Raw genomic sequence first — 22,694 nt, 5'->3', positions numbered from 1 at the left:
CACATCCACACCTTCTCCCTCACTGACAAAACCTCTTACACTCTCATTGAACAAACTTAGCAGAAACAAACTTGCCAAACTAAATTCACACTGCCTTTCACCTACCCCGAAACTGCAGATAAACTCACAAAGTTCTTAATTTTATTTTTTCTCTCTCTCTTTTTTTTTTTTTTTTTTAAGGTTCATATCTTTGCCTTTCCCAGTTTCCAACAAAAGCAGCCATCCTCCCCACGCTTTCTAACAGTATTAATGGTTTGGAAGCTGCTTGTCGCTTCTCCAAGTAATCTAGGAGAAACAATGGAGCATCCAGCTCATTTGAAAATAACTCATTACAAGCACTCTTTGACTTGTATTTTCCCTATTTCCTTAGACTCCTAAATTCTTACCACAGTCGCAGATGTTAATCGCAACCAGAAAGTCTGCACTTTCCAGAAAGTTAAACTTGTGATTGAAGATTTAAGGAAGGCGGAAAAGAATTAAAACCAGCATTACGCATTTCAATTCCCTGCCTGAGCAGGGTTTGTTTCTGGGATTGTCTTTAAATCTTTCCAGTTATCTGAAAAGACTCCACTCCACATATATGGCTAATGCAGTACTCTACAATCTCATACCACAGATAGCTGGGAATTAGCTCAGAGCCACCTTCTTCACAGACCCCAGTGAGCATGGGGGCAGCCCGTCTCTTCCAGTTACTCAAGGCAGACTGCTACAGTCAAAAAAAAGCATCATGCAGCTTCCCTCTTTGCAGCATTTACGCCACTATCTACAGTCTGCCAGGCAGATCTCTATGCCAGACCACAGTGAGCAATTCTGCCTTTTAACAAACGTAGCCAACAGGAACAGACTGCATGCTCCTCCCTCGAGATCTAGTCCTTGGCAGATGGTGATATTTCCTTGTTAATTGACTAAAATGTCTTTCAGTGTTTTCAAGAGCCCACCTGGATTGTCTCCCTTGCTTTCTGCAGTGAGAGAGGGCCCATGGAGGAGCTGGTTTTGCCACTTTAGGATGTCTTCTGTTTAAAATGGCAGCATCTGCAGACATCTCATGGGAACCATGAATTCCTTTCACCCCCAGATTTTTCACTAGGGCACCCAATTTCATATATATGTCAGAAAAAGCATGTCCAAAACTGGATCTCACCAGCTGGCACCCATCACACTGGAGTCACTTCAGAGATAACTGTGCTTAGGAGGAGAGGCTGCCCGTTACCTTCAACAGAGAGTCCTACAGACTTTAATGAAATTTGTATTAGTGAGATCCTCCAGCACATTTTTCACAAACTTACTTCTCCTTCCCTAGGCCCTTGTATTTGCATGAGGTCCGCTAAATCTCCCTCTCCCACATTTTTCTAAAGCTCCTGGCAGTTTTATGCTTCCCAATGAAGCCAAGAAGGAAGTGAAAGGCACCAACAGGAGTAAAACAGCAGAGCAGCTACTGCTCATGAATCTTCTCAAAACCAGTTTGTTTCAATGGCAAAAACACTTCTACCACATGCTGAACATAGCACCATATCTGTAACATTCTCCCTTTGTGCAAGACAGAAGCAGATGTTCAAATGCCTTCTGCAGCCTGTTGTCTGGAAATGGTATGAGCCCATTTTTCTTTACAGCCCCATCAGGGTTCTTTAATAACATGGTGTGTTGAAACAGTATTATTTTCCATTCCCCCCTTTGCTGTTACTTGGTTGCATCGTTCCCATGTGACTGCTTCTATCACACTCTTTTATTACAATTGATCACCCATTATATCTGCAGTCACTGAGTGTCTCGCCATCTTCACAGAGCATTTCTGAGCTGTAATTTCTCAAAGACCCCAGAACCTACCAAAACATCAGTTTTTCCTTCAGTCATAGGTCCTGCTGATCAGCTGGCGCTGAACTGGAGGAAACAGCACAATACCACACCTACCTACACCCTCCCCAGATACTCTGTGGAAGGCAAAAATACTTGTTCTCCCTTGCGGCTCATGCCTGCATCCTAGAACAGAAGCTTGCAGAGGGTTTACTGCTCCTTGTAAAGCCAGTAAAAAAAAAATCTTGTTGGCACTGAATTCACAGTTACAGGTATTACTAGATATCCAGAAATACTTCTTTTTCTAAAGCTCTTACGTTATCTAAGGTTGGCAGTTTTAAAGAACAGCTATTTCAGTTAAAGGTACCATTTTTTATCAGGCCAGTTGTACCAACAAAAGCTGTAATATAATCCCATACGGGAAACGGTAAACCAGCCTTACTGGTGTCTAAAACACTTGTATTGCACACATACACACTTATCATGGACCAGTAGAACTGAACTCCACAGGGTGCCCTTTACCTACCCAGTACAAAAGGATACATCACGAAGCCCGTGTGCAGGACACCATCCTGGGTCAGGATGCCTGTACACTCTATGAGCAAGGCACTCCTACGGTGGATGTAGCTACATCTGGATTTTGTACAAATACAACAAACTCAGGCAAGGTTAGACACTAACACATTTTCAGACATGGTTTGCCAGTGCAACAGGAATACCACACAGTTTGCAGGATCGCATTTCTACCACCCCAACTCACACAGCAATGCCAACAGAAATCTAGTATTTTCAAAAGTGTTATCTGTAGTCTAGACAAATCCACAGGGTGTCTGGCAGTCTAGAAGTAAGTTGTTAGCTACCAATGACTTTTTCTTAAGAGAGATTGTAAATACTAAATTATAGCAAGCCTGTGTCCCTTAATGTTATGAGTCCCTATAGATAATTTATGCTCTTCTTCCTCAGCACAGCCATGCATTTTTATTCTCTCATGCATCTCACTGATGCTGACAGTAAATCTCTATAATATCTAGTCCTTCCCCCATAATAGAAAAACTCATTAATATGCCCCAGCTGCTTTAGGACACTTTCACATGAATTTATGAATATTCAATTTCCATCTAGTGCTCAGCTTCTTTGTGTCCAGCCACTGCTCTCTTGAAGAGAGGCTGCCAAAGATCTTGTAATACTTGCATTAGCTTTGAGCCCTCATATTATGAAATAAGCAATATGTTTAATATCAATAAATCACAGCTCTGGGAACAGCCCCAGCTTTCAAGAGATGGTGGCAATTGGAGGCACTCAGCATCTTGCTGAGTAACTTGCAAATACAAACTCCATCTTGCAGCAAGCGAGGCCTTTTACACCAAGAAACTTGCTCAGCACAGCATTTGTTACCTCAGCACAACAAACCTGTTGTCACTACACTGGAAGCAGTTTTCTTGCAAAGTGGGACACACCTCCCAGGAAAAAAAAAAAAACAACTTGCAGGTGTGGGGAGTTTTTCAGTTCTGGTGAAAACTGGCCTGGCAGCAGGAGAACAAATCACCAAGGACAAATGCAAAAGTAGATACCCTCAGCTGGTACGAACAGACACACACCCCACGTGAAGGAAAGGAATGCCTTCAGGGAAACCTCAACATTACAGAGCGATCAATGCATTATTCCTCTTCTCAAAGCTGAAGAAACCAAGACATGGCAAGCACTCAAGCCCCACTGCACTATGACAGAATCTGGGCAGCTAAGCGTGCTCCTAAGAGTTTCACTACTCCCAGCACCCCTGTCCATCAGGTTAAGGAGCAAAGCAGCACAGGCGTTAAGAGTTAACACTCTGCAAGTCCAGCATACACCAGGTGCAGGCAACTGTGCCTGGCAAGCTGGCAGCAGCTGCCCCAAGGGGTTGGACTCTTCCCAGGGGCACTCTCCTAAATTCTGCAGAAGTCCTGCCCCCACATACCAAGTCACTCCCAGAAGTACTAACAGCGACAGAACAAGAAGAGAAGTCAGACAAGTCCCCAAGCAAACACTACAGCAAGTAAATAGTGAAAATGGCACCACTAAGGAGAGAATCCAAAGCCACAGGTACATCTCCATCTGTGAGCTCTATATTGGTTCCCTTCCAGGGAAGAGTACCGGCCTCGTAAGTCAGGCTTTCATCCAGCCCAGGACAACACTGACTTTTCAAGTGATGAGTGCTGAGCACAATTCATTTTCATCCTCCACTTCCTTGGAAAAAGTAATGGGGCAAATTTAAAAACAAGTGACTAGCCTGAAAATTAGTTTAAGCTTCTGTATACCCACCTACCACTCAAGGCAGAGTTTTTTCTAAACTAGTTCCACCAGTGCAGTGAATATTACATAGAGAAAGGAAGTGTGAAAGATTGCCGTCAGCAAGACGAAAACCTGAAGCGCAGAGCTGGGATGGAAACTGGAATTTACAGTGACAAACCATTAGATTAATGACAGACAGCTGGGGAGAGCTAGAGACAGGCCAGTCTACAGGAGTAATTATATTGCGCTTACCTAAATTTCACCCTAAAATAAAAGCGTAACTTCTTCCACACCACTTCCCGCTCTAACCTGCTGACTTACTGGGTCCTACTGAAGCACTGCCTTAAGTATGATGCAGTTCTTACATGCAAGGGATCCCAGCCCTCTCTTGCCAGGCTCCCTGTGTATATCTTTGTACTTGCAGAATGCATCACCAACCAGCATGTAAATCCACCATGTGGAAGGAACAGCAAGATGAGCAGCAACAGGAGCAGCACAGCCAGGACTTAAACAGTCTATTGTGATCATCCAGGGGAAAGGACTGTGCCCAAGATGTCAAAATTCCTGCAGCGTTTTGAACGGCTGATCTCTTCCTACCATCAGCAAAGGCCATTACAGCACAAGCAGAATCTCAGGACTTACACAGTTTCCATAAAAACAGCCCAGCCCTCCCAACTCAACACCAACAAGCAACAACTGAGAGTTTTCCCAGTCCTGTGTATTTAGTTTCGGCCTGTAGCTATGCAGCTCCCACATGGCTGTTGAGCAAGACCAGCCCTTCCACTCCTTGGCTCTAAATGGGTCCATTTGTCACCTGGCAGCAAGCTGGGATGCTCCTTGAAAAGGCAGCAACATACCCAGTTTTGGCCCTGCCAGAGGAGCCATGGCATGGAGGAAGCAGCGCTCCCATGCCATGGTGCTACAGTGCTCAAACACCCAAGGTGATCAGCTGGTATGATGTGAGATAAGGGCACTAGACCACTTCCAGAGACACTTACCCACTTAAAGGTCTGGTTTTTCTAATCTCGAAGAACTGTGTTCCTGTGTGATTGTATCTGAATTTCGTCTGTTAAAGGAAAGTTGCTTGAACAGTTAAACAATAAAATAACAATGCTCAAAAGGTGGATTTCAGTTCCGATTTCCTGTTGAAACAAGCAGAAAGCCATTGACTCTCAACAGAGGTGAAACACTGGCGTGTGAAATACAGCAATTACTTCACTTTTTTATATGACATATTAACCGGCATTAGATATAGAGTCAAGCAAAAGTGTTGTCTAAAATGACACTTAAATTTGGTACTTAAGGGTTATGAATACTCCTTTCCTCTAGGTCCCACTCACTATTGGGTTAAAATTTGAAGAAAAAAAAAAAAAAAAGGCTTCTATTTGGGCAAGAGAAAGCTTTTAGAGACTTCTCAAACCAATCAACATCATTCATGGTTTGAAAGAATTTATTTCCTTTTTAAGTTTCTAACTCAAGTCAGCCACATAGCTCATATATGACCTGTAAACCAAAAGCATGGCAGGTGCATCCATTTACACCTAGTAAATATAAACCATTCTCTAAAAAATACAGTGCACATGAAATCAAAATAACCAGCTAAGTGCAACTGAAGAACGTGAGTTAACACTGTGAGCACAGGAGAAAAGTTCATCACAAAAGGATGCCAGCAGAGTCACCCATCAAAGAAACCTCAGCACCACTAACCTAGCAGTGCGAGCTACCACGCAGTAGTACCACCACCACCACAAGCAGCCTCATCCTGCTCCTTTAGCACAGCTGTCCAAGCAGTAATTCAGTAAATCAGGTTAGTAAACCTATCTGTCCAGTAAAAACAAATCAACAAAGAAAAAAAAAAAAAGCCAAAGAAACAACCGAACAAAACCCCCAACAACAGCAGCAATAATAAAAAATAAATCACACCATCCACTTACTTTTGCTAGATTATTTTTCCAGTTGTTCCCCAACCTAGTTCCCAACACAACCATGGGAATATTCACGCCAGTAAAATTGTGGTGGTGATACCAGGGTAGAAATAGGTGACCCTATGGAGGCAAAGGGTACCTTGCAAGGCATAAATAGCACTGCTGCTGGCTTTGTAACCGTGGTCTAAATAAAGACTCTAGCTTGCACCAGGATGCTCTGAACTGACATCAATTAGAGTTCAGAGTTCTCCAGAAATGAGGCTTTGCTTCCCTCCCACCTTCAAAACCTCATTCATGAGGCCCTTTCAGAGTGCTCTGAACAAAGCACAGAGCCTCTTGTAGCCCTCAAAGGAAGCCCAGACCCTGTTCCCCACCCCACTTTGAAGCTTTTCTGAGCATAGATCCAAACCCTGTACCTAAGACCTGCTCCTGCTACATAGCAGAGTGCAGGATTTCAAAACCACTGGGGGTGGGGACTATATGTATATAAATAATTTTTGGAGTTGTGTGTGACATGGTCTCCTCTCTGGCACAACCCCACTGAGCAGCAAGCCTCTTGTCCTGCCCAAGCATCTGACATGCAGAAGAGAAATGCACCATTCCCCTGCAGAGCAGGCTAGCCCCAGCCTCCCTCTCCCCATGGCAGCTGCAGTGGCTCCAACCCCTGCTGCTGCCTTGATCCCAACCACTACTCCCCAGCAGGCTACCCATGCCTGCTATTTTTGGATGCTCTTCCAGCTGCCGCCCATATCCTTTCTTAACTCTTACCAGGACTTTACATACATTCCTCACCCTCGCTGCTTCCCCACACACGCACATGTACACACACAAAAAGGAAGAGTTTAGAAAACAGGAAAACAGAAGAGCAGCATCTGGGCAAGCAACTCTCTCATCCCACATTATCAGGCAGCTATGGAAACAGACAGGTATCAGGCATGGGGGTAGACAGATGTATATATCTCTGATGAACCCCCAAGTGGGACATCTGGAAGCAGGGATTCCTTTGGTCAGTTCCTGTGTCACGGGGCAAGTCTGCCCACCTTGGGGCCAGGACAGCTGCTCATGCTCCCCACCCCAATGACAAAGACCTCCCTGCAAGCTGAGCATGAAGGTAGTCCTCAGGGAGCCCCCACAGGGGCTGCCAGGGCAGAGAGAGAAAAGGTTTGCCACAACGCTGGCTCTCCCTTAGTCACTTTATGAAAAAATGCTGTATTATTTCTCCAGGCATCACAATCTGATTATAATATCCTCATAAGCCAACTGAAAAATAAGCATTTTATTCTCATCAACGTCACTTCAGGTAAATTCTTCAGTATCATTTAATTACATTCCCAGAGGATTTCTGTGATTAGCTCAGTACTGCAGGTGCCATCTCAAATCCTCAGAGATATTCTTTTCACCCTTGAATGATCCCAAGCCCTTGCAACCAACTAGTGCTTGGTAAAGTCCCTGTTAATTCATCCCAGGTATAAGCCAGCCTTCTCTCTGGAGACTGCATGCTGGAGAAGGATACTGCAGCATCTTCATGTAGGTCTGTATTGCCTGGAGCCATTCTGGGATCGACATGGAGAGCTTGTAGTTTGGCACTGGTGGCACTGAGGGCTGGACACACAAAAGAGATAAAGAGGTTAGACAGTTACTGCTCCCTGCAGAGCGGATAAGTGATTTACTTGGGCAGCGGCACATGCTTAGTGCAATGCAACGTGGCAGCACAGATGGCTCAGACCCCACGTGAACTCAAGCATCAGGCAAAGTCATCCCGCTGACAACAGGGGCTGCCCATACACCAGAGCCAGCCCCATCCCTGACCACGTGGAGGGGGACAGGGCAGGCCCCCGCCTCAGCGGGCTGCTCATCATGACCACCACCATCCCTTAAACACCACCCTGCGCAGGCAGGCAGTCCAGCACAGTAGGCCAATACTTCCCATTTTTCCCCTCTAGCACAGAGCGGTTTGGATGAGTACCATTCCAGCACTGGCTCTGCTGTCCTCCCTCCCCTGAGAAACCATTTCAAGTCTAATTTTTTGTTTCCTCTGTCATAAGAGAAAGATGTATAGAAAAAGAAAAAAAAGACAAGGATCCCAGGCTGCATAATTTCCCATCTGCCGCATGTCAGTGGCACACTTGCGGGGCAGGAAGCGCACGGTACCTAGAAGACCACCTGGGACCCAGATCTTTAATGATATTAAGACACTTAAAGATATAGGCTGGCAACGTAATGGGATTTTTCCAAAATCCCGTAAGACATCTGCTTGTGCCTAAGCACTTTAGAAGCCGGGACCTCAATCCATATTTAACCCCAAAGCTTTGTGGCTCCTGTAAACATGCAGGAAAGGGGCATGGCCTGGTCCCAGGTCCCCTTAATTAGGGCAGGACTGTAAAATATGGGGTCAACATGCTAAAGCAGGCAGTGTGGCTAAGAAGAAGTCAGTTCAATTCTCACAAATGCAGTGGATTTAAATATTAATGCAGACCCAAATCCAGGAACCAGCAGCTTGAGCAGTCGTGGCACAAGGCACAAAGGAAAACGTGCAGCATCCGCAGGCCCACATCGAAGTTACAATAGTTTGAAGACAATGAAATGCGCTATCACTGCTCTAAATACACTTCACGTCTATGATTACAGATAAGAAAAGCAAGCTCAGGCAGTATGGGGCCACCTCCACCACACAGACCTTCCCCTCCGGCCCCCACCTCCCCTGTGAGGGAGGGATAGCGTGTTTGCGTTCAGGGCAGGAGCACCGACAACCCAACACGACCAAACCCCAGCATTTACTATACTGACTACACTCAAATAGTAAACATACTTCAGAGAAGGGGGGAAAAACCCAAATAGAGACTCCTACATGTAACACATTTGAAGTGGCAAGCAGGCAGATGGGCCGGCCCCTGGCTCGCCGGCACGCATGGGCGCCCACACAGGCTCTCTCCTCACAAGTGGGAGTTACCAGCAAGGCTCATTAGCACTTCTTAATCATCGATTCCACACCTAAGCTCTTCATTAGAAACAATTTTTTGGTTTCACGAGTTCCTTCTGCCCCCCAATACCCTTTGGTCTGGACAAATTGCCCGCCTGTCCCCGCCAGCACTGCGGCAGGCCTGGACTCGGCGTGCCAGACGGGGCTCCCATTTCAGGAGCAGCAAGTGGGTGCAAGAGGGAATTAAGGCCGGCCTGGCAAATACTTCCAGGTGTAGTCACTTCTGCTCAGATATAAATAGTCCTTTTCCTCCAGGATAAAGACACTCTAGGTGCACGCACTACACAACAGGCCAAGGTGCCAGGAGCCCCACCCGCTGCAGAACGGCTGGGGGACAGCACAGCCCTTTCTCAGCGCTCCATAAAATGGAGGTCCCTGCGCTTGCCCAGCTGTGGGACCACACAGCATCCCATAGGGACCGCACCAGTGCGGAGGGACGCAGCCCTTGCTGTAACCCACAGTGGCCACCCTCATCATGGGGGTGAGGTTTTTTGGAACTCCATGCGAGGTGCTTCCCTGTCTCCGAGGCAGATAGGCCTGCTGAGCTGGGATGCCCAAGCCCCTCCAGACCTTGGGACATGAGGGAGAAGCTGCCACCAGTCTCCCCCACGCAGGATGGCAGCACTGTCCTCTCTGCCATGCTGGGCAAGCAGTACACGGCATCGTGCTGCCAGCCAGGCCAGGAGGTGGACAGACACCCACCGCTCCCACTCCCTCCAAAGAAACCCCATTTTTCGCCTCTAAATTCCTGCCCTAGCTGCAGGAGCACCGACCTGGGTGCCCAGCCAGCACAGAGCAGAAGCCAGGGCTGCACGATACCAGCAGCAAAGGAATGCACAACGCTGCTACGGTTGAGGCTGCAGCCCTCCAGCCACCAGTGCACATCCCAGCGCAGCAGCCAGGAGCTGCCGAGGGTTTGTAGCAGGCGGCCATAGCCGCCAAGAGGAAATGCAGACACAGCACTACAGACCGTGAATTTATAAAGCAAGTGAAAGCCAGGCAGATGAAAGGCCTTGACCCTGTATCAGTACTTCCAAGCAGTAGCAGCTCCAGAGACAGCAGAGCTGCTCCAGTGCAAGACCTTGTGGCAGATCTGGAAATTGTTATCCTGTGGCTGGAAATGCTGTAGTCTCAGATCACCACAGACATCCTGCGTTAAAAGTTGTCTTGCCCGGTTCTACTGTGTCTCATTCAATGATCAGAAAGTCACTTTCTGCTAGCTCACCCTTGCAAGTACAGTTAGCTAGCATGGATGAAGCTGGCAGGCTAGAGCCCTAAATGCTGATGAGATGTTTAATTCATTAAGACTTCCAAGAACACAGGCCACATAAAGCATTGCACAGCCCTTCCAAACAAGGAGCCCACACCTTTCCCAGAGCTCAAGCCAAAAGTCAGAGGTGGGGGGTGCAATCAAGGGACTCCTTGGGTTCCAAAATTGCCCCCCTTGCAGACAAACCAGCTTTTTATGAGGATTCTTCCTCCTATGAGAGATGCAGCCCTGCACCCCTGCAGTTTGTATTTGTTCCACTTAAAGACAACCTCGCCAATATACAGTAAGAAACTACTTACCACCCTGCGTGCATGATCACTGAGACTAATACCAAGATGATTAGAGCAATCAAGTGGAGCTTCTTGGGGAGAGGATGAAAACTCTCTCCCATCACTAGGGATTAAGAACAGATCAGATGCAAAAATGGAGCAGTCGCACACACTACTCGCTCAGCCTCCAGCACCTACCAATGCAAGCAGATTACAAACCATTTTCTCACAGGCATAAGTTTCTCTTGTCACTCCCAATTAGCACTACCTAGTCTTTCGCCCGGTGCCATGTACCCAGCAGCACCCACCAATTAAAAGAGCTGTACCATCATTTAAGCAACAACTGTCCCCTCACACTCCTACTCTGACCCAGAAATTACCATCACAACTTTAGCAACCTACTACCTACCTTGTAGCAAACAAACCTGCTCCTAACCTTCATTTGCTCACCTGAGCTGTATTGATCTTAACGAGAACTAGGTGATGCTCAAAACTACCCTCTGACCCCAGAGGTCCCAGGCTTAGCCATCAAGAGCTAGTTAGTCACAGGGGACACCAGGCCCTTCTGCCCTTGAAGAAGTTAATCACCGAGACAGGGAGCTTGCTGCCGGACAGCACTGGAGAAACGCAGTGCAACTTTTACAGCGCCCTCCATGGATTAGCAACTAGTAACTAACATCAAATGATTTATCCGAGCAGATTTCAAAACATTTTTCCTCCTACCCAGCTGCAGCACATGCCACACTGAGTCAGCCTGAGGAAGAAGCCATGGGCGATGCTCTCTGGGACACTGCAGCAGACAGCATGTGGAGCATGTCTTTCACCAAATACTTTGTCAGCCAGTACAGTTATCACCAGTAAAGGTTACATGCTTTGGAGCTTGGAAGTAAGGAAAGAAAATCAAGTCCAGCGTGTGCTTTGCTGTCTCCTAACACCAAACAGATCTGCAGGCCGTTTAGACTAGTGTGTAAGCTGGTCATGCTGCTGAAACGAGAAGTTCTGCCCTCTCCCTGCCCCCTCATTTCTACCTCAGGTGCCTGTGCAAGTATGAGATGAACCACACCAAGGAACTACAAACAAACCCAGCATAACCAGATTATTCTTTAACTGGATCTGCTCCCCCGTCCAAACAAAGGCTGGTGCCAGCATGAGGGAAGCAGGGGAACAGAGAGAGAGATTGCCCCTTTTGCACTTATGCTGAATGAAACATTGCAGAAGAGAGATGAAAGGCCTTTTCAGCCTGCATCTAATTTGACAAGCGCCTTCGCAAGACGGCCCTACTCAATGTACTTCCAGCTTCTCCACGCGCAGAATTTTCCCTTTCTACCCTACATAAAGAACTTGTTTCATACTTATCACTGACAACTTGGCCCATGACAATGCCGGCCCAGCCATCTCACCCCAGCCTGCAGAGGGGTATGAATCAACATGGACTTCAGCGGCCAGCTCAGATGAATGCTGCCTGACGGGAGGAGTGAATCAAGCTCCAAGTCCGCCAAAGCCAGCTGTGTTAAAGACATTGTGGCCAGTAATGCAGCGCAGTGGTGAGAAGCCTTGGAACATCAGCAGACAACATTTTATTTGCTGGCTAGAGGCAAAAGACTTGGGTCAGGCAGAGCCATTTGGAGCTTGTACTGAGGAACGTACAGGACAAAAGCATTTGGAGTCTTTCCATATACTGGAAATCGAACGTCTGAGTTTTAAATCCCTTACTCCTTTCAGGAGCAAGGAAACGCCTGTGTTCCAGAGAGCTGAGCAAAATGTGCTTCAAATCGCACAAAGCACTTCACTCAGTCCGTCAGGATTTCTTTTCATTCTTGTTTTCAGCTTTTTCCTCCCCAAGACGAAAAATTAATTTTCTTCCCGCTTGTCTCCCAAGACGCCAACTCCAGCAGCCGAGCGTCCCGCAGCACAACCCCCGCCCCCGCCAGCCGCTCCAGCTCTGCCCCGACGCCCCCCGCACTGGACAGGGGCCAACCCTCGCCTCTCCCGTCCCCTCGGCGCCCGCGGGATGCCCGGCTCTGGGCTTTGCGGCACCCCCTCTTTTTTTTTTTTAAGGGGGGGGGGGGGGGTCGCCTTACCCGGGCCAGGCGGGCGGCGCTCCGGATGGCCGCCGCCACGGCGCCGCCGTCGGGGTGCACCCGCTCCACGTGCCCCCACATCCGCTCCCAGGTCTGCCCGTCCATGGGGAAGCCGCTCTTGTTCACCAGGAAGAGCGACCCGCCGTCCCGCTGCTGCTCCTCCTCCTCCGAGCCGCCGCCGCTCCCGCCGCCCGCCGCCCGCGGCTGGGCGCTCCGTGAACGGCCCCCCTCCTTGCCGGCCGCCGCACGGCGGGTGCTCCCGGGGCCGCCGCCGCCCGCCGCCGCGCCCGTCATGGCCCCGCAGCCATGCCCGAGCCCCGGCGCGCCGCGGGGACCGCTGTCGAGAGGCGCCCCGCGGCCTCGCCGCCGCCCGCGCCCCCTATATATATTTAATATATGTGTGTGTGTGTGTGTGTGTGTGTGTGTGTGTGTGTGTGTTACGTGCGTGCGGCAGAAGCTGGGCGCGGGGACGGCCCCTGGCTAGCGGCGGCCGCCCGCCCGCCCCGCGGCACGGTAGCTCGCTGGCCCCGGCCCGGCCTCAGCCGCGCTGGGGGCGCGCCCCGCGCCGCGCTCCATGCCGCCGCGTTACCACGCTACCGGCCGCCCGCCCGCCCTCGGCGCGCTCCTATTGGCGGGCGCAACAAAGAGGGGCGGGGCTCGAGGGGCGGGACGAGCCGTGACTGGCGGAGCCGCTGCCGGGCGGCGCCCCCTGCCGGGCGGCCCAGATCACCGGAACCGGGCGGCTCAGGCTGAGCCCCTTCGCCCGCAGCCGCCCGGCGTGCACGGCTGCCGGCGTGCCGTGCCGTGCCGTGCCGTGCCTCACCTCCCGGGCCCCGCTGCCTGAGGGGCGCCTGAAGATCAAACTCTTCATCGAAGAGAGCTGGTCTCTTCCGTTCTTCCTAACGGAGCTGGAAAATTCTTTGTTAACCGTGGAGTGTTAACAGCGATGGCAGCGAGACCCCAGCCTGAAGGCGCGGGCTGCTGAGAAAGGCTCCCCGGGGCTCTTCTGCCCGGTGGGCAAAGAAGCGCCCCAGCCCCGGCTCTGCATGCCCTGCTAACGCCAGCGAAACAGCGTCTGACCCCGCCTTGCCGGTGCCCGGTGTGATGAACTGTGCATGGGAACAGCAGGGAACTGTCTCTCCCCCAGGGTGGCCTTGCAGCACCTCCCGGGCAGACGACTCCCTGGCTGCTGCTGCCATCCTCACCGCTCAGCTCAGTTCCCAGATGCTTATTTGCATGCTCGGAGGGATGTTTTTAGCTCTTTGTATAAAGCACAACAGTGTCAGCCTAATACAACTCCTAGAGCCAGAGGTGAATCCCCATCAGAAATAAGTAATAGCCTGAAAAACGTTGCCATCCCCCGCCCATGCACTCACTCAGATCCCTCCTGATCCCAGCCAGGCTGCACATGTACTTGAGCATCTTCTCAGCACCTGCAAATACTGACTTTCATCTCTTGCCATAAATATATCTATCCAGTGCCCTGATCAGCTTTCTGAAGGCTCTCGGGAGCCACGGGTGTATGTTGAGTCACTAATCACACTCTGCCGGAGTTGACATCTCTGTGAGTCCTACCAGTAATCTCCCTGCCACAACCTGGCCACATGGTATACCTGAATCTCATCAGGAGGTTTAACGTAAGGGAGGCTGGAGAAAGGCTGCTCCATCAGCTAAAGCAAACCAAGGGCTTCAGCTTACACAGCTCGCCCAGTGTCAGCTTTCAGCCCAAGAGATTTTGGTCTAAGGAGCCCCCCAAGCTGAATGGGGAGGCTCAGTGTGTAAATGGCAATGCAATGTAGGGGAGAGGAGGAAAGGTCAGAGCAGATTTAGAGCTGCTGTGAAATCTTCACCCTCTCTGTTATGTCCTGCATTTCCCTAATGATCAGGCAAACACTGCAACTGGAGGGCAAATGTGCTCCCATGCTGGCCAGAGGCGATCCACACCCCCCACTGGGTTTTGGAGCAGGATCCCAGGGGAAATACAGTCCCTCTCTCCTTCAGGAATACAGAGGAGGCTGCACATTGGCAACATGTGGGAGCACTGAGATAAGCTCCAGATGGGAGCTGATGAAGCACAGAGACCCTGAGAGGCTGCAGCCACAGAGGAGAGGGCTCTCAAGGAGCACAGGGAGGCTCAGGCGAGGCAGTGCAAGGAAAGGGAGGCTGAGAAAGTGTGCAAGTTCACTGGAGCAGAGCCAGGGGAAAGCTTGAAAATCTTTCAGACCTGGATCTTAGGACTAATGGGACTGTGCAGGTGGTGGCAGCCATGCGTGAGCAGCCCAGGGGCACGCTGTGTGTGATAGAGCCTGGAGTGCTGGGATTGCATAGCAGAAAGTCATCATCAAGGATGCTGTTACACAAGCTGGGAGTCACCTATTATCCCAGAGCCTTGTTTGCTGGTGGAACAGGTAACTATGGCGAGGCTGCCTCAGCCTCTCTTAGTGCTGCTCCACTGCCCAGAGCAGCCAGAAACCCTCAGATCATGCTTTCCTACACCCACCCACTTCCTAGCCACCCCGAAAGGGTGAAGACCAGAGTGATGCTACATGCTTTGCAATTCAAAGCCTTCTGCACCCACCATGCCAGGGTGTGCTCCATGCCAGAGGGAGGGACTCTCCCTGGCCAGACAGATAAGGATCATGGCAAAGTTGGAACATCACAGCCTTGTCCATAGCTGCCCTTTGCAGCACCCAGACCCCTTCTGATCAGAACTGAAAGAAAAAACCTTACCAGCTCCTCCTTGATGCTCAGGGCAAGTTGAACTCCCAGAGGCCAGCCAGTATGTCCAAGGCCAGCTGTGGGCTGGAGAGGCAGGGCAGAAATTAGCAGAGGTCCTGAAGCTAGCAGCAACTTTGGAACAACAGCCTAAGTGGATAAAAGCAGAGTCCCCAGTCCCTACAGCTAAGGGAAAGCCATAATTGCCCTCTTCTCAGCTATAAAGTAAGAGTAAAAATAGAAGAATGCTGTCTTGGTTTAGCCCAAACCCTCTCTGGTATTAGTTATGAAGAGACATTTGGGTTGAGTAAGAGTAAGGTGGGATATGCAGCACACCCTCCAGCATCCAATGTCTTTCACCTTGTGGGACTCACCTAATTTTGATACCATATCTCAGCAAACCCACCTTGTTCCCCGCTCCGTGTGCTGCCCTTCCTCTCACAACCAGGCTACTGCCCAGCCACTGCTCCAGACTGCCAGAGCCTTTTGATTTTGAAATCAAGCCACTTTTCATGGAGGTACCTTTCTAAAGCTAGCTCCGAGTAACACCTCGAACCTACAGCCTTGTTCCTAATGCAGTGCTTGTTGCTACCACAGCTGCCTTCTGGGTCAAAGGAACTAATTTGATCATAAAATAACGTAAGAGGGTTTTAACCTTCATTATTTCAAATTGCAGACTAATTTAAATGCAGCATTCAAAAGGCCCTGCAGCGCAATTACACAACCAGCTGGGGGAAAATTAATAGCTCTTAATTGTACCATGGTAGCAAGGCGATATCAGCATCAGCAGTTTTTCTAAGAAGATTTCTTCTCCAAAAGTGTCACCTCCACACCCCCCCAAAGAGTCCCACTAGCCTTTTCCTCAGAAAGCATCTTCCTACAACGAATTCAGCCCTGACACAGAGCAAACCGTCACAGCCCTGTGGTATTTTACAAACACAGAGGCCATCAATTTATGTATTTATTTGGGCATATTTAGGAAATCACTTCCTCTATTACCCATTGTTTCCAAGCGGCCCTTGTTACTGGCTCAGTGCAGGTGCCAGGAGCGAGCAGGAAAAGGCTTCCCTGGCCAGCAGCCCCAGCCTGGCCCCAGGGCAGGGAGCTGCTGCCAGCCTGGGGAAGGACCTGCTGGCTTTGCTAGGGAATGGACCACTGGTGTGATGAGTGCCTGTGAGGTCCCAGGCACTGCCCATGCTCCCACTTCAGTGCTTCCAAATTCAGTGGTTTTCTCCTTTGCAGGTTCTCTAACAGCGCAGCTCCAGCCTTTTGTAAGGTCTTAGTAAGGCCTTGCTCCAACTCAGCTATCAGCAGCCCCGTGTTAAAATACATCCCATCATGAACAGGGATGCCACTCTATGCTGCCAGGGCACACAAATGACGCACCAAACCCAGAGGTGGAGCAAGACCGGCGGCAGTGCTACAGTAAAAGATGAGCCAGTTGGCAGATTGCTGCAGCCTGGCCCTCCAGCCCCTCTAGGCCAGGCCATATGGTGATTCACCGGGTCCCAGCCCACACCAGTGCCCTTCTTGGTGCCACCACCGTGCCTCAGAGCTGCTCTTGCTGCATTTGCTTTGGTGCCTCTGCAGACAGGCAGTGGGGAGCTGGCCCAGCAGCCCACCTAGCAGGGGCAGGAGATGCTGCTCACATTGTTCGAATCTCCCTAGAACAGCTGAGGTTTGGTTTTCTGCAAGAAGGGGCGCTCAAATCTGCTGACATCCAAGGAGGGCTGGGAAGCAATAGCCAGGGAATGGTCTTACACCACCTGAGCAAAAGCTTGGCAGTTTTATCTTTTCACCTTTCCTTCCATCAGATGTAAACCAGTGGCAACATGACAGATCTAGACCTGTGATCTTATGCAGATCAGCAAAAGCGGATGCTAAGCACTCCACACTCAGTCAGGGTGTCCCTGTACCACCAGCACTGAGCATATGAAAGGCAGGCTGGTTACTGGTGGAGCAGGAAATATATCCAGTACCTCCAGCTGGCAGCGGTCCATGCAAAAGCCTGAAGCCTGGGTACCTTGCAAGTGTTCCCAGCTTGGGCAGCCTGTTCTACTAAAACCAAGCGATCGTGATGGCCTTTTCTGAATTTAGGAACCACTGTACAGCCAGAAAAGCAGCAGCTGTCCAAAATGGTTAATTCTACAAAGGTGCTTCAGCTTTTGCAGAAGGGAAGTAGGAAAACACAGGTGGAAAAAGTTTGCCTGCTGAAAGTGAATTGCATTATTGCTATGCAAACATAGCTGGTTTCCTGAAAAGACCATAGTGACCTCATCTGATCCTTGAAAAGTAAAATAAAACTTGTTTGTTTGGGGCTTTTTCCTAAACTGGAAGTCATACTGGAATGGAATTTGTTTAGCAATTAAATGCAAGGTTAAATTGTGATAAGGATGTAACCATGGTAATATGGGCATGGCTGTTGATGCAAGTTTGCAGGAGCGATTTGCGTAACCACGAAGAACAACTTTATGTATTCATCAATGTGATCACTGGGAAAATAAATATGTAAAGCAGACAAAAAAAATCCCAGCAAGCTATAAAAAGGGATGCTTGAGGGTGTGCATCCTTGAAGCTTTCCCCAAAGTAGCCCTTTCTGGAAACTCTAACACACAAATTATTTTGCAATAGTCTAGCAGGAAAAACAGCCGTCAGCTGCTTCGAGTTTAGCAATGAAGAACATCAGCAATATCTTTTGATTTCTGCCTGAGCAAGTCCAGGACCTCCTGCAGTAATCCTACTGCAGCAAATCATTACTGTGTTTATCTTAGACTGGTTTGTTTAACTGGGCTTCAACTCATAGCCTAATCCAACAAGCAAGATTTCCAGCATTTAAAAAAAAATAAATAATCGAAGTGGCATGAAAAGCCTATAAATCAGGCCTCCCCTAAAACTAGTTTGCAAGCTTTGTCTTTCCACCCCCACTGCAGGTCAGCATGTCCTACTTGGCCTGAGCTTTGCTGACAGCAAAATAAATAGCCTTTCCTCTTCCAAACTTCTTACAGTTGCTTCACTCCTATGTACAACTGGTAGCATCAGATACACATGATACTGTTGTTTCCAAGTGGTACAACATCAGCATCCCTGTTAGCCTGCCTTACTCTTCCCTTCTTGTTCCAAAGGTTCAGTCCCAAATGTTGCTGTAGCTTGGGAAAATAATTACGTCACTACAGTCTGCTGTGAGGGTCTTACCTGCCGGCATATCACAATTTGGTCTCCACAGCACTGTGCTTATAAAAACAAGGAAACATTAACATGACTTTCCATAAATCCCAGCAATCCATCTTTTCTGGACTAGTTACTTCTTCTTTAACCTGTAGTCAGGGGGTAAACTACTCAGCGCAATCACTTTTTTCTCAGGGGAACTGCATAACAAAAGCACAGAGAGTAAAGAAAGGCAGTGGCTAAAAAAAAAATATCTGCTACTAGAAAGGAGATCTCTTTTCAGCAATCGCCAGCACCTGCAGCCCTTGTCACAGGGGAGCTGCCAGTGGTGGCACCAAAGGTAAATCAGGATTTACCTCCGCTGCCAAGTGAGCATGAGTCATCCTTGCCTGCACGGAGAGGAGAGTACTGCAGCAAAACCTCTGCCTGCTGAAGATTATAAGCACAGTTGTTGGTGCTGCTCAGAAAGCAACAGAATTCTGTTATGGGATACCCTGTGCCCTCTACGTTAGGAAACACTTTGAACAAATGTTGTCCTTATGTACTAAAGTTCCTCAAATGCATTGTCTTTCCTGGCAGTACCTGAAAGCGGACTAAAAAGTTATTAACAATAGAATGTGTCACAAGCCCAGAAACCACAAACCCTTGATTTTAGGTGCCATGTGAAACCTGCAAAGAGAAAAACGTGTGATACTGTTCTCAATGTGATGGTACTGCCAGATATCATCAGAACACTGATGAATTCATTAGTTTTTGATCTGAAGCACCACTTCAAGCACACCTGGAAGGCAGTGCCCTGCAGGTTAAGATTCCCCCTCTCTTGAGAATGATTGAACAGTAGTCAGAACACTGCAGAAGTGTCTGAAGGCGACACTAAAGTTCAAATACCATGGTCATTTTAAAAACTTAAAGCTCATAAAGGAATTATAGTCATCTGGAGCAAAACAATTTTTTTCAGTCATCTTCATTATTTGCCATGACATGAATGCTATTCTTTTTCAGAGGTAACTGGCAAACTCAAGAAGCCTACAGAGAATTTTCCAACGTTAAAATCAAAGCCAGGAACATCCTAAGCACGACCATGCAAGCTGCAGATTTCAAGGAGGCTCCATAACGCTCCTTTGATTCTTGCAGCTCAAGCCTGAGCAGATGGAGTAGGCTGGAGGGAAATCACACCGAGCACGGGGCGCTCTGCTCCCCAGAAGCTGATGGGCCTCCGTATCGCCTCTGGTATTCTGGTATCAGCCTGGTATGGGTAACTTTGTCAAGCTTGTGAGGGCTCCTCTACCCTCCTGAAGCTTCTGTGGAGCACTGACAAGATGACAAATCATGGCATTTCTAGGCATTAGCTGCTAAGTGAATTCCAGGCTTTTAGCATTAGGCCCCTAAATGAATTTAGTTGTTCTCTGGGAGCAGACAATAACACAAATGCAAGTCCCCTGGAGCCAGTCAATGATCCAAGGGTGAGTCATCTTCTCCCTAGTGGGACAATGCCTCTCCACTCAGCACAGGATGGAGGTTTTGCCTAACACCTGTAGGGTTGTTCAGAATTACCTGATTAATGATTCTGAAGAATTCAAGTTACCTTCCAGGAATTAACAGAAAAAACAGTACGCGAAGGCTTAGAAACTGCAGTTATAGCTTAGCTTCATTTCTTTTTCCCTTGGCAGCAGATTGGACAATTTGACTTCTTAGAGAATAACTGACGTTGCACTCATCTGCAGTCCCTCTTCTACCATACCCAAACTAGTGATCAGCATCTGAGAAAGCTTAGTACTGTGCCATTCTGAAAAAAGAGATTGGCAAGTTTCTGGTTCAGCCTAGTGCAGGCTAGGAAAACTTCTGAAGCCTTGAATACTTCCCTGGGATTTTTCCCAGCAATTTTCACAGTGCTGTAAGAACCAACGTTAGCCCCTGATGTCCCTACGTCACGCCTGCTCACCAAGACCTTGGGGTTTAGTAGTTCCCTACCTAATTTTTGAAAGCCAAGCAGATGTGTGGTCATCAAACTAAAGTTCAATTTTTCTCCTACAAGTCAGTTGAAGAAAGAAACTTTTGAAATACTTTTCTAGGTAAAAGCAATTTCTCCATTAAGGAACACCTAGATAGAGAACTAAACTATCATCCAGAGATCCCATTCTCTTCAGTAGGTAAGAACCTCTTACTTCTGAGTAAGAAGACTCAGGCAAAGCATTTCTTTCCAGCTGCTATGTCCAATAATGCAAATATTTTACTTAACTGACCGAGTCTCATCCCACATCCACAAATACAGGTAAAATATAAAGAGACAAAACAGTAAGAAATTGCTATTACAGTGATAAAACAGACATTATACACCAAAGTCACCTAGGCAAGGAAAAAGCTGGCTTCTAATCACACCTTCCCATTTCCCAGAATCAGCTCACTGGGATGCACATTCACTGCCTCATCTCCAAAGCTGGTAACTCTGACCTGCAGCCACAACAGCAGCACTTCTGGGCTCACAGGAGGCATTCTTTAACCACAATTTCTTAAAAATAATTGTTTTCATGATAGTCTTCCATCTGCACGCAGTTTATGGCTTTTGCAGGGTCTTGTGTCTGTTTCTAGAACTTGTAACACTAGGCCATGATGCTGACAATGCCCTTTAGATATTATTTATTTATTTTAATGGCCTAAGCATTGTTACAAGCAGAAGCACTTTACTGAGAAAACACTGGAAAATAGCACCCTGGAAGCTGAATTTTGACCACTACTGATATTAAGGAGGTATTAGCCAGTTACAAATCAGTAACTACACCTAACCATTGCCAGTACTCAGCCTCGTTTTTACCGCAACATAGCTGATGAAGTCCTTTCTACAAAGTTCAGGATGTTATTGTTTTGTCTTCTGAAAGATATTGTTTAATTCAAGATATAAATATTGATTTAGAACACAGTCCGATAAGGCTAGCTCATTGTGAAGCACAGCCAGAAGGAAATCCAACAAGCTTCCAAAAACCTTTCCCAGCCTAGGAAGCAGCTGAACTGTTGGGCACCTGCCTGTTTGTCCATGCACAAACCGAATCACTTTCTGGCAGCGGTAACACCCATTAACTTTGGATACATAGGACCTCCTCCCAACTATAGAATCAATTATCTGACTAATCATAGTTAGGATGGTGTAACATCTCCCACTTACCTGATGAGGTTTCTAATGTTTTCTTTCAAGAAAGCCCGAGCAGCTTCCAAAAAAAAAAAAAAAATATCAAACAACCAACCAAAGCCCCACAAACTTTAAGGCAATAGTAATTTGCTGTGATTGTTCCTTCCTAGCTGTGGGAATGTTTAAATTACAGAGGTAAACGGGGATATAACCTGCAGCTTTCATAGAAATACTGCAAGAGGAATACCACCCTGTAGTCCCAGTTGTAAAATAAAGAGCCCGTCTGAAAGCGCAACCCAGTGTTGAACTGGACGTTAGTGTTGTTTTATGACAAAAGGCTTGCGTGTCCTGTGCTCGGCAGCACCTGCAACCTCTTTCTGTGAAGAATCTCTTACAGAAAAATGCCTTAGAGATAATCCCAGTTTTGTGGAGAAGGGAGATTGAAAAACACCACCAAAACCCAGAGCATTTTCTTACAGGGATTCTGCTTTCTTTGAAGCAGGTTCCTCCAACTTACCCAGCTCCCAGCTGATGTGCTGGGCTTAACGCCTGAGGGTGAGTGACCGAACTCTTGCAGAGTGTTCACAAGGGTCCTTCTGTGCTCCCACTGAAGACCACTCTGGTTTTAGAAATAAAAGTTGGGCCATAACTGAATGTAATGTCTCATTCCATCCTCTCTAAGAAGTTATCCTACCCTCTGTCCCCAGATAATCCACAGCTGGGTGCTTCATTAAAATAATATTTGCACTACCCTTAAGGAGCTGCCTTTGGATTGCTCTGCTTTAGAAGTTAACAGCACTTTCTTTTCCTCAAAGATCTTTTCCAAAGCAAAGGAGGAGAAATCACTGTGCTAGAGCAGTGCAACTCAACTAATGATGCTAATAATTTAATTAGATGCCCTGAGAAAATTTCTCTGTAAGTCAATACTCCTGTGTACAATACATTTATATACCCTGCGTACATGCACTCTGCATATAACCATGAATGCATGTTTATTAATGACACAGTGTATCATTCACTTATAGATTTTTCCTACATTAAATGGCAGCTTCTAAGGAAAAAAATGAATCATTTTTAGACCACAATTGTATCAGCAGCTGTCAAAA

The 22,694-nt window shown here is 48.0% G+C and overlaps 1 protein-coding gene across 2 annotated transcripts in view; it reads right to left on the bottom strand.

Annotated features, from left to right (window-relative positions):
* The window catches only part of VASH2 (vasohibin 2), a 45,953-nt gene extending 23,350 nt beyond the window's left edge, over positions 1–22,603 (bottom strand). The window contains exons 1-3 of one of the 2 annotated variants that reach the window (XM_080408488.1): positions 15,315–22,603; positions 7,498–7,586; positions 5,058–5,114 (exon numbers count right to left, since the gene is read on the bottom strand). In XM_080408488.1, the coding sequence (XP_080264614.1) occupies positions 5,058–5,114; positions 7,498–7,550 (110 nt within the window). In that variant the 5' untranslated portion in view covers positions 7,551–7,586; positions 15,315–22,603. Of the gene's footprint in view, positions 1–5,057; positions 5,115–7,497; positions 7,587–12,584; positions 13,619–15,314 lie in introns of those variants that run through there. The other variant, XM_080408487.1, reaches the window with a different exon arrangement.
* Between the last annotated feature and the right edge of the window lie 91 nt (positions 22,604–22,694).

This window comes from Falco punctatus (genome assembly GCF_963210335.1).
Source record: "Falco punctatus genome assembly, chromosome: 12".
Classification (NCBI taxonomy): domain Eukaryota; kingdom Metazoa; phylum Chordata; class Aves; order Falconiformes; family Falconidae; genus Falco; species Falco punctatus.
This window is presented reverse-complemented; position numbering and strand designations above follow the sequence as displayed.